Consider the following 12821-nt stretch of genomic DNA (forward strand, 5'->3'; position numbering starts at 1 on the left):
CACGTGAGGGTTTCACAGTGATGAATGGGGGAGAGGCAGACCTTCAAAAACGTTTCTCCCTCTTCCCCATCCCCCCCTTCCATGCCCCTAAACACGTGCCAGGCCCAGATCACCCATAAATACCCACGCGAGGCCACACAATCCAGGCTCACTGGCCATCCCCTATTCCTAGCAGGATTCATGGATGGTGATAGTTTTAAGAAACAGTGACATACACTGCTGGTGGGAGTGCAGACTGGTGCAGCCACTGTGGAAAACAGTATGGAGGTTCCTTAAAAAATTAAAAATGGAGCTGCCTTTTGACCCAGTGATTCCACTCCTAGGAATGTATCCTAAGAATCCTGAAACACTAATCAGAAAGAATATATGCACCCTGATGCTCATAGCAGCGCAGTTTACAATAGCTAAGATCTGGAAACAGGCCAAGTGCCCATCAGTAGATGAGTGGATAAAAAAGCTGTGGGACATTTATACCAGGGAATACTACGCAGCTGTAAAGAAGGATCTCATACCCTGTGGGACAGCCTGGAGGGACCTGGAGAATATTATGCTAAGTGAAAGCCAGGCAGAGAAAGACAAACATCACATGATCTTGCTTATATGTGGAATCTAAAGAACTTAATCAATTGATGAACAGAATAGCTTCAATGACATGGAAACATGGATCAGACTGAGGGATCTCAGAGGGATGGAAGTGGGAGGGTGGGTGAAAGGGGAGAGATTAACCAAAGAATTCATATGCATATATGCACAACCCAAGGACACAGACAATGGTGGGAAGAGGGACTAGGGAGGGGGGTGGGAAGGGGTGGAATGGGTCATTGGGGAGAAAAAGGGACAGCTGTAATATTTTAAACAAAAATAAACACACACACAAAAAAAGAAACAATGACATACATATACACCCTCTTTTAAAAAGATACTCAGTCCAGGGCCTGGCACAGGTGGGTGCTCCAGGGTAGAAGCAGCCAGGCCTGTCCTTCCTCTGCAGCTAGAGGAAGCTCAGCAGCCCTCCCAGGTATCAGCACAGCACCCACCTGCCCAAGTGCTCCTGCAGCACCTGGTAGACGCTGATGCGGAACGTCTCATTGTCAAAGCGTTCCCGGATGTAGTCCTTGTAGATGCGGAATTCGGCTGCGGTGACGGCTTCCCCTTCAGGGATCTTGGAAAGATCGAATCGGAACTCTCGATGGTGGTAGCGCGGGTGGAAAAACTCTTTGTCATGTTCCACTGGAAAGGGAAGAAACACACACCAGCACCAAAAGCCCGTTAGTAACTGGATTTCACTCTCCAGGCTCTGAGTCCAAGCATCTGGCCTAAGCTGGACATGCCCACTGCTGGCGACCCCTGGTGATAACGGCTCTGTCCATGACCTGCTGCAGACTAAAGCATCGCAGGCTCAGACCCTATGGTCACCTTGGAAAATGGGGGCAACAGCTCGCCATGCAACCTGCTGGGAAGAGGTGGCTGACCACAGCTGTCCCAGGGGCCCTGGACGGGCTCGGGTTCTGGGAGATCAGGCTTGGGCTTGAATCCAGGCTCAGCCACTAACTAGCGGAATGGCCTGGACAAGGTACCAAGTAACCTCAATTCCCTCACCTAAAAAATGGGGAGGATAATTCTTTTTTTTGTTTTGTTTTGTTAATCCTTACCGGAGGATATTTTTTCCATTGAATTTTAGAGACAGTGAAAGGGAGAGATGGAGGGAGGGAGAGAGAGAAAGGAGCATCGATGTGAGAGAGACACATCGATTAGTTGCCTCCTGCACGTGGTGGGATCGAACCTGCAACCCAGGTATGTGCCCTTCATTGGGAATCAAACCCGAAACCCTTTGGTTTGAGAGCCAATGTTCTAACCACTGAGTACACCAGCCGGGGAGAATAATCCTCCTGCAGTTGTTGTCAGAGGTAAGCGATCTAATTCACATATGTAGCTTACCTCTGGTAGGGCTAGATAACTGCGAGCTATTATTAGTCAGCATCAACCTCGCTCTGCCTACCAAGGTACCTTAGGCCCAAGGTCAGCCCTGGCTGCATGTGAGAATCACCGTGGGAGCTTTGAAAAAATACTGGGTGTCCTGGCCCACTGGCTCTCTGGGAGCCTGTCTGTCATGTTGGCCACTTCCATCTCGGCAGATCTCAACTTCCCCAAGTGGAGGTGGGGTGCCAGAAGCTGCTGTTCTCACCCCGCTCCAAACCAACTGCATCAGTGTCGCTGGGAGGGTTCAGAGCCCCGTGATTTTTAGAGCACCCGGCTGTTTCTCATAGCAGCCAGGTTTACAACTGCAAACTTAGACTAAATGCAGAAAAGACATGGCACTGTTGGGGGGAGGGGCCTTTGGAAAATGACTTCAGGACAAAATAAAGTGAAGGGCCTCAGTGCTTCTCCCTGACACAGGCAGTGAGACTGGACTAAGACATCGTGCCCATTTCACAGGTGATAAACACCGAGATGGGTATGAGCCCAAGGCCAGGTTTCTGGAAGTGGATCTGGGGCTCCCAAGGCTCATGCATCCTCTGGATCCGAACAGAGGAGGGATGAAGCTGGGCGTCATCAAGTGTGGGAAGATGCAGAACGGCCAGGCCCCGGAGGGTTCTGAGCATCTACAGACCCTTTCATCTCCTGGGAGACACAGCCCCAGCTGCCCTTCCCGCCTGGGGGAGGGAGCCAGCTTGACCAGAGGCGAGGAGAAACATGCCCAGCATGCTTCAGCTTAACGAGCCCAAGCTCTCAGGCTGGGTGGGGGCTGGAGCAGGACAGAGGCACACGGCCCCAGAAGTGGCAGCCCCAGGGCCCTTCCTACAGGTCTCCAGGGAAAAGATATGGGGGGGGGGGTAAGGGCAGGAGGCGCTGGGGAGTGATCTTGCTCATTAGGCTCTTCCCTCCTGGGCGGAGGGGGCAGGTGACATCCTCAAGGCCAGGGGACTCTGGCTGGGCACAGGAGTGGCCCTGCCTCTGGACCACGGCCTCTGGAATCTGGGCTCTATGGGGAGAGCTGGCCAGTGGAAAGTGCTCTCCAGAAACCAGACTGTCCTCACACACACCCACTTTATCCCACAAGGAGCACTTCTCTCCCGACCCGATCCAAGAAAAAGGGACAGCTGAACTTGATGGCAAACAGGGCCATGGGGACTCTGGTTTATGAAGGCAGAGAGGGCGGGAGGGGGCTTTTGTGGCGGCTTCTAGGAAGTGCAGACCACTGGGCATCAGGAGCCTCAGGGGGGCAGGGGTGTGACAAGCAGCCTGGACTCTGCCACCCTCGAGCTCAGTTACCCTGTACACCAGGAGGGAATACACCTGACACCAGAGAGGTGCCGAGTAGCCTGGCCAGAGACAGAGAGCGGGGACTCAGACCCAGGTGCCACCCCCCCAGAGGCCTCAGCACACATCTCAGTGGCGGTGCTGACAGCTGGGAAGGGGAGTTCCCTGCTGGTTTGTCAGAACTTTTCCATCGTATTACAGCATTTGTACAATATGTACACAACCAGATGTGTGCAGCTCTGCGACTGTCACAGAGGGAACCCACCCATGGAAACTCCCCAGATGGAGAGACGGAACATGCCCAGTGTTCCCTTCCTCTCCCCCAGTCTCCGGCCGCAGGTGCGCTGTGCTTGCTTCTGCACATTCCAAGCAGGGCTGATAAAGCGCCTTCCTCTGTGCCTGGCTGCCTCCCTCACCAGGGCTGGCGTGATTCGGCCCCACACTCACTGCTGTGGAACAGTCCACAGCCTGACTGTCCAGCCCTCGGGGAGCCCTGCTACAGTCCACGGCACGGGGGGTCTGTGATCCGGGCTGACGGCAGTGCTCGATGACCGCTCGGGCACCTGCACTTTGGCGAGCCTGGCACGCTTACCGAGAAGTGGACCTGAGTATGTTCAGCTGTGGTAATATCGCCAAGCTGTTCTCCCAGAACTGTACCCGAGAGATTGCTAAGAGGGTGCCAGGAGGGGACAGTCTATCTAGGAAGATGGGCAGAGCCTGGGGATGACAGGTGGCCTCCTCAGTGCTTCTCTTCAGGGGGCGGGAGGGGGCAGTGAGGCAACAACTCCTGGAAAGAATCCTGTACTCGCAGCGAGCAGTCAGGTGCACCCACGCAGCACCCACCCCTGGGCCTCCAGTGAGGGAGCTCCCAGGGAACGTGTCCCACAGTGGCCCTGGTCCCACCACCCCGCTCACTCCGAGGTCACCAAAGACCATCCTGTAACTAAACGGAAAGGACGCCCACGGTTATCCTCTTGCTGGACCTCCATGCAGCAGCATTCAGCTCGGCCCTCCCCCCTTCAAGAATCTCGCCTCCCTGTGGCTCCCTGAGCTGTGAGCATTCACGTTGCCCCCAGCCCACCACTCCGGCCACTCCTGGAAACATGCCCTTAGACATTCCCATTTACGGGAGTTAACATGGAGCTGCGGAGATCAGGACAGCATTCCACAGGCCAGGCCCGCCCCCATGCTGACAGATGGCACAGATAAAGTCTCCATTTCCAGCCATCTCCCCTTCTCCTCCCCCAGCAGAGCCAACCCTCTGAAGGCCAGAAAGGCCCACGATGCTCCAACATTCAGCAAAGAGCGCTGCTCCTGTGATCACACAGAGGAGCTCCAGCAGGATGCCTGGAGCACAGTCAGACTCCAACAAACCTCAGTTTCCCTGCTCCCAGTGCCAGGATAGACCACACCTCAAACAGCTCCTACCGGTAAATACAGCGACCAACAGAACAGAGAATGGGGGTTGGGAACCCTGGTCGGTTTACAATAAAGTTGGATGAAGAATCCAGAAGTGCAAAAAAAAAAAAGTGTGCTTATGAGTGCCTGCTCTGTGATGGGTCCCACATGGAAGTCTGCCAATCTGATGGACCCGGTGAGGCAGGATGGATCCCTATTTTACAGATAAGGAAACTGAGGCTCAGGGAGCCAGGTAAACTTGCACAAAATCACAAGTTAGGTGAGTGGCTGAACTCTAATACCCACACTTTTCAAAAAATATATATATCTTTATTGATTTCAGGGAGAGGGGGAGAGAGAGACAGAAACATCAATGATGAGAGAGTCATTGATCGGCTGCCTCCTGCACCTCCCCCACCTGAGGATCAAGCCCACGACCTGGGCATGTGCCCTGACTGGGTCCTAGGTTGATGCTCAACCGCTGAGCCACGTCGGCTGGGCCAAAACCCACACTCTTGACCTTTACATTCTTTGGAGCCAGGTGGCCTGAGTTCCAGTCTCAGCTGTGCACTAGCTGTGTGGCCTTGGCCAGCTTAACCTCTGTGTGTGTCCCCTTCCTCCAGGATAATAATAAAGGCCCTTTTGCATAGAGTTGTTGGGAAGACCACAGGAGCTGGCACTTACAACAGAGCTTGGCAAATGGAAAGCAATTCGTGTTGGCCTTTGTTACAGGGCCTCTAAAACAATGAGCCCAGAGAACGTCCACCAGTGCAGAAGAATTCATGTGTGCGTGTGGGTATTTACATAGTTCAGCCAAGATAACTTTATTTGGGGAAAAAGTGCAATAGAGCAAACAATACAGAAACGTTTGAATAAGCATGACATTGACACAGGTACAACTGCTAAAGCCACACACCCAGTGAAGAAAGAAAACATTGATACATAATCACAAATATAAAGTTTATTGCAGCAGGTGTCCGTGTAGCTGTTTTAGCATATAAGATAAATGCATCTTAACTGTTAAGACACAGAAGCTATCAGACAGTTAAGATAGCAGGGTTATAAAATTTCTTTTTTTAAAAAGATAAATGAATAAAGTGTCCAAGTGAACTTCTTGCCACACTTGCAGGCCCTTTGGGATGGCTTGGAGTGAATTTTCTTCTTTAATTATTTTAAGACAACAAAGAGGCATGAGCCACATCGCCTGTTCTTCCTGAAACCCACATCATCAATTGTTCTGAAAATAATTTTGTGATTTACCAAAGAAAGAATAGTCATTTTTTAAAAAGAACAGTGAGTAATTCCAAGTACAGCCCAAATTCCAAGTTTGGTCTTCCCAAGGGTTCAACTCTATGTGGGAGCCACTCCACAGCATGGACTCCACAGCATTTCCTTCAGGAATCAAGTTTAATCAGCACCTCAAAGGTATAGATGGAAGCACATGTGCCCTTTTAGGGGAAAAGCACTTCTTAACACTGTCTTCTTAAACTACCAGACTGATTACCCAAGACTTGCACTTTAAAATAAGTGTCCAGTGTTGATGTCTCCCTGTGCCCATAAAAAAACTTTATGAATATGGGCTTCCTAAGAAAATCCAGAGCCTGGAAATGCAGCTTTTCCCCCACTGCTCTTTACATTCCAGCACCCCAGCAGCTCCAAGAGCTCACAGGCATTAACAAAGACTTTCATCTTGAAAAGATTAAAGGGCCCAAATCCCCAAGACCAAAGGATAAGTCCAAAGAACGTGGATTCTGGAAAGCACCATCCTGACAGCGACCAGCCCTGTGACTGTCCCCAAAGCTGATCCTAGTGTCCTTTCATAAAAGCCTCAAATAATAACCCTAAAGCTGGCCCTGGGAGGGGGAATTCTGGGCAGCAGAGCGTCAATAAAGGGTAGAGGCAGGTGGGACAGGAAGCCACACACTGGGTGTCAGCTCTCATGATCCCTTAACATTCAGGGACGACCTCTGCCCCACATGCAAGTCCAGTCTGTGCCCCAGTTCTTCCAACCTGTGAGTTATGTGGACGCCCTTCAGACAAGTCCCCTTTAAGCCGGAGTCAGGTTGCTCCCTTTGCAACCAAGGCAGCTCTGAGAAAAGCAATCATGAGCCCATTATATACATGCCCGGAGAGGGACGGGCAGGAAACACACCCAGGTAATAGTGGTCATCTCCAGGTGACCATTTGGCATGAAAGATGCTGTATTTAGACTTGGATAACTTCCAAATATCAGATGACCCCTTGGACCCTAGAAACAGGGACAATGACTATCTCCATCCTGAAGTCCAGTGTCCAGCACAGCCTGAAAGTTAGGAGGGCTCCATACATCTATTGGATTGAATACATCTCTCTTGGTGTAATTCCCGTCTAGTCTTTAAGTGAGCAGTTATATTCATAATGTACATCCAGTGAAGCGTACAGATCAGAAGTGGTCCTGAAGCTTGATGAACTTCCTCAGTGTAAACACCAGAGCAGGACACAGAAGTTCATCACTAGCAGCAAGGACATCCCCAAAAGGCCCCTCCCAAACACCAGCCCCTTCTCCCCAGAGGTGACAGCCTCCCTAACATGCAACACCACAGGCTCACTTTGCCTGCTTGGCGCTTCCCTTCTGCATCTGCTGCCTCCACTCACCTACCCCCCACCCCATGTGGCTGCTTGTAGTGGTAGCTCATTCATTTCCACTGCTGGAGAGGGCTCCATTGTACGGATAGCCCACAGTCCATTTTTTTTGATGGGCAGTTTCCAGTTTGGGACTGTTACGAGTTGCGCCATGATGAATATTCGTGCTTGGGCCTTTTGGTGAACACATTTCTACTGGGTGGACGCCGTGATTGCCGGTCAAAGGGCTGGTGCTCGGCTTTAATATGTACATCTCACTGTTTCTGTGTTAGAAATTTGGGGGTAACAGGGTATGGAGCCAAATGAGACATCACCCCTAAAGAAAGAGCTCCTGTTAGTTTATTTTAATATACCCTGGTGCATTTGTTTAGGTGTGAGGGCGGTGGGAGCTCTTCACAGAAAGGGGTGGAATGGAAGAATGTTCAGGAAGTTAAGGAAGAATTGGGGTTGACCAGCCCTGGGGACAGGGAAGGCCACGGCAGGCAGAGGGAACAGCATGACTGAAAGCCTGAGAGACAGAGCATGTTGGTGAGTGGTAAGAAGTCTGTTGGAAATAACAAGAAAAGGGCGGTTAGTTCCTCATTGAGAAGGTTCGTGGATGCCATGATAGGGGGTCAATCACTGACACCATCAACCATGGTTGGTTTGGTCCATTGTTAGGCTGGATGGTGCCTTGGTCAAACCTGTTTTAGCTAGAGGACTGGCAATACTGTGAGAACAGAGACAGGGAGAGCAGAGGAGGGTCTGGGGCAGGGATGATGCATATCCAGCACACGTGCCCCCTTTCTCCCTTCCTGTACCAGGGCAGGCATCACTAAACAATCACACACTCTTTGCTTCAACCTGGCACTCGGGCAGCCACTACCAATCCTGGCTGCCTGAGAAATGACTGTATTTCCCACCCCAGCTACGGACTACAGAAGAGATAGAATGGACAGGAAATGAAGCTAGGAGAATGGACAGAAGTCAACACTGATCAAATGAAAGCATTTGAAGGGAGAGGGCCAGAGAGGGGATGTCCTCGGCCAGCTAGGAATGCATGATAGGCAATAATGCCACCAGCAGATGTAAATATTGTAGGCATAGCTCTGCAGGTCAGGTAGGAGGAAAGAATGCAGGTTGTTGCGGACAGGCTACACTTGAGGTGACCTCTGGGCAACCCAAGTAAAAAACTTGATTGAAGTTGAAAGAAGAGAGGTCTGAAACCCTGGCAAGAAAGTTCAAGTTTGGGGCTATTGAACTGAGCTTAGGATAGTTTTGTGGGGAAAATACACAGACAATGAGAAGGACAAGCACAGCCTTGGACTGACATCAGGGGCTGCGTGGGAGATGGAGAACATGGCCACCAGAAGAACCTGGCCCCGGGGAAGGAGCAGGACTGAGGACAGGCAAAATAAGATGACCGATGGTGGCCAGATTCAGATATAAAGGGACCGGGAGACCATTCACTGGATTTGGTCATCAGCAGCTCACAGACCTCAGTAAGCAGCTCTCATGGGGACATCCAGGCAGAAAAGAAACCTGAGGGGCAAGATAGCGGCCACTTGCCGATGACACATTCGCATTGTGGGAGGGGAACTGTCAGCCATACAAAGCCGTCTTCACTTCCTCCTCAAGACGCTCTCCTGGCCCAGGCGAGGAAGAGCCAATAAATGGTTAAATAACCAACTTAATCGCCCAGCAGCTCCTTCCAAAACTGTGTGGTTTTCAGAAAACACTGGTTAAGCTTCAGACCATGTGATCTGCCCCCAAAGATGCCACTAAGCTGAGATGGGACCAAATATTTTATGAGCAAAGGCACGCTTTCCAGGTCACACCTGCAAGCCCAGCGTTAGGAGCCTGGCCTCCATAAGCTCAGACTGGACAGGGGAGCCCCAGTTACGGCGGGACACACCCCTGAACCCCCTGAGGGAGAAGAAACCGACCAGAGTCCACAATATAACCAGAAGCTGGAAATGAGTTTTCAAGGACCCTTGACTGCCGAGAATCCCCCACCCCAATTCAGCTCTGACACATCCCACCGGACCCCTCCCTTCCTCCTACAGGAATACAATTCATCCAGAAGGTTCTGGCGGAATTCACTGGAGCTGACGCCACCAGGGCTGCCGTGGGGAGGTGACATACACCCGCAGCCTCAGGATGTGAAATTCGATGATGGCTCTTCACCCGCTCAAAGACTCACACGGCAGGTGAAGGCGCGCGCAAGGCCCCAGGGGCCCGCCAGAGACCAGCCGCCCTCGAAGCGGAGCAGAGGCAGCTACTGGCGCAGGGACACCTCTGCCCACGACAGGGGCGCATGCTCCGCGCTGCACGCGGCTCCTGCAGAAGGGACGGGGGCCGAGCCCAGAGGAAGGGACATCGCACACAAGCCTAAGCCGCCGGCCGCGCCAAGCCAACACCCCGTGTCTCCTTGCGCCCGGTGTGCTCACCCAGCAGGTCTTTCTGGAGCGCCCCACTGCTGTTGGCCTGCGGGAGGGCAGAAGCCGGTAAAAAGCCGGGTTAGGCTGCGGTGTCACCTACCTAACCCCCGAACCAGGTAGCGGCCACATAACACAAAAGTAACCATCGTGACCGTTCTTAAGCATACAGGTCAGTAGTGTGGAGTCCATTCTCGGCGCGATGCAACCAACACCCGGAGCTCTTTCACCTCGCAGAACTGCAAGTCGGTACCCATCGGACAAGTCCCCACCCCCGCCACCGCAGGCCCTGGCCCCCGCCATTCTCCTTTCTGTCTCTATGGGCTTGACTACTCTGGGTGCCCCATGTATATGGAATCACACAGTATTTGTCTTCTGTGGTTGATTATTTCCCTCAGTATAATGTCTTCAAGGTTCATCCATGCTGTAGCATGTGTCAGAATTTCTTTCCAAAGCTGAGTAATATTCTACTGTATGGACAGATCGCATTTTGTTTATCCATCCATCCATCCATGGACACTTGGGGTGCTTCCACCTTTTGGCTGCGAATAATGCTGCTATGAACATGGGTGTACAAATAGCTCCTTGAAACCCTGCTTCTAATTCTTGTGGATATAGATCCAGAAGTGGGATTGTTGGATTACATGGTAATTCTCTGTTTAAGTTTTGAGGAACTATCACACTGTTTTCCACAGAGGCTGCACCATTTTATATTCCCACCAACAGCACACAAGGGTTCCAACTGCTCCAACCCTGGCCAACACTTGTCATTTCTGATGTTTTGTTTTGATAGCAGCCATCCTAATGGGTGGGAGATGGATAGCCACCACTATAAAAGCTTTCCCACTGGCCGGGATGCCATATCCCATGTCACACATATCATCTCATTGAATCCTTGTAACACTCCTGCTCAGAGGCAGCACACACATCGTGTCCAATTTACAAATGAAGACAATGAGGTTCAGAGAGGTAAAGTCTCTTGCCCATGGCCATACAACTGGTGTGAATACCTGTATGGTCTTTAGCACTTGGCCACACTCTCCCCCCCAAACCGTGAACCACCCGATCTTGTAGCTATGAAAACGATTAAATAAGGACAGCTCTGAAGTATACCAAGCGCTTGGCACACAGGATGTGGTCACAACATTAATCTCCTTAAAAACTGAACTCAGAGTCCGAAGACTGCATCCCACTCAGGTCCCTCTCTGGTTCGTAAGTTTTGCTCCCACCCAAATGCCAGAGTCACCCTTGATCGAGGCTCAGAGCCTGAAGATTTTGTAGCATTAACCTGTCTCCCTCCATCCCTCCCTAGTCCCCCCAAATCGGGGGCCAGGGCCCTGCCTGGCAAAAGGCACACAAGAGGCATTGTCTCCCCGGCCCCTGAAGTGCCGCTTCAACTCTCGAACTTTCCACCAAATGCTTGGGCTGCCAGCAAGACCACCTGGAGTTGCAGTGCCGGGCTCCGAGAGGGTCTTCAGAGACACTGCGTCCTTGTTAGATGCGGGGGCTGTGTCCTGAGACGCAGGTGTGTAGGCAAGACCTCTGGCAGCCTGGCTCTTTGTCATCAGCGTTGCAGGCCGCACAGATGTGGGGGTAGGGGTGGGGGTGGGGTGGGGGGGAGAGAATTACTGTACCGCAAGATTAAACACTTCAGTGTCAACATGTGTGCAGTGTTGCTCAAACAATGTTATCATTGTGAATTGAATGGACCAAAGGGTTTAGGGGATGGGTGGGGAGAGGGAGGAAAGATGGGTTTAATTATCTCCAGGGCTGAAGCCAGTTGTTTGCCTAAAAAGACCCAGACGCTGTAGAGCTGAAAAGAAAAACGGGCTGTAAGTGTATGTCAATATTTCCGATGTAAACCGAGGCAGCCACCCTTCACGCCCTGTCTCCTCAGAGGGAGGAACTCAGCCCCCAGGGATCTCTGGGTCCCAATCCCACCCTTGGCTAACTGAAAATGAGGGAAAGGAATGGAAACTAGTCACTATTTTCAGCTAAACCAGCAATTGTCAACCAGGGGCAATTGTGTCTTCCTCGCCCCCACTAGGGGACATGGAGCAATGCCTGGATTCATTCCGTAGGCGCTACTGGCTTCCGGTGGGCAGAGGCCAGGGACAGTGCTAAACATCACGCAATGCACAGGCAGGCCCACTGCCAGCCATGCCGAGGGGGCACCTGAGCTCACCGGCAAACCACAGGGGGTCAGGAAACCTGGGGTCTGGGCTCTCAGCCAGCGGGGTGGGACCCCAGGACCTCCCTGGACCTCAGCTTTTCCCTCTGTATCAAAGGGATGGATTGAATTGGCCTGAAGTCCCTTTCTCTTCTATTAGGTTGTACCCTACAAAGTTGCCAACATTCTACCAATTTTGACCTACATTTGGTTCAACCAAATACTTCTAAATTTGAATCCTACATCTGTGCTGTCCACCATGGCAGCCACTAACCACATGCGTCTACTGAGCACTTGAAATGTGGCCAGTGTGGCCGGGAACTCGACATTTACATTTATTTCAGTGTAATTAATTTAAGTCGAAGTCGCCGCATGTGGCCAGTGGCTCCTGTCCTGGACAGCACAGGCACAGAGCACTTTTGGAGCCACAGAGAGTTCTGTCTCACAGCACCCGCTACACTACAGCGTCAGCGCACTGACATAAAGATGACAGGAAGCAATGCAATGACATAAAGGCCTTGTTGCCAACGAGCATCTGGAAGGATGTTCTCAGAGACAGACGAGAAGCTTTTTCCTCAGAGAGAAATTCTATGGAAGAAGGGAGAATTTAATTCTAGATCGTGCGAGAGGTCCGGGATGGACACTGGTGGCTCCCTGGCTCTCGGTTCTGTCTATCAAACAGGAGGGACGACTCTGTTCAGCCACAGGGCCACGTGGGAGCTTGTCACTTGGTGAATCACATCATATTGGGTAATCATCAGAGACACCAAGTTCAAGCACAGGGGCAGGGGCTTTGCTCCAGGACACTGGCCCCTCGGCCCCTCCCCCTGGGCTGAGCCCCACGGCCACCCATCCCTCCCAGCCCCGTTCGTTTCCTTCCTAGAACTTAACCACTCTCATTATTTTATTGATTGGCCTGTTGACCTGAGTTTTAACTGTCTTCTAGGTTTTAA

At 51.7% G+C, this 12821-nt stretch overlaps 1 protein-coding gene across 1 annotated transcript in view; it reads right to left on the reverse strand.

Annotated features, from left to right (window-relative positions):
• Window positions 1-12821, reverse strand: part of BMP7 (bone morphogenetic protein 7) — a 76332-nt gene that overhangs the window by 44096 nt on the left and 19415 nt on the right. Inside the window, exon 2 of the mRNA XM_016203170.2 lies at window positions 1038-1230. Within this exon, the coding sequence (XP_016058656.2) occupies window positions 1038-1230 (193 nt within the window). The remainder of the gene's footprint in view (window positions 1-1037; window positions 1231-12821) is intronic.

Source organism: Miniopterus natalensis, chromosome 7, assembly GCF_054644295.1.
Source record: "Miniopterus natalensis isolate mMinNat1 chromosome 7, mMinNat1.hap1, whole genome shotgun sequence".
NCBI classification, from domain to species: domain Eukaryota; kingdom Metazoa; phylum Chordata; class Mammalia; order Chiroptera; family Miniopteridae; genus Miniopterus; species Miniopterus natalensis.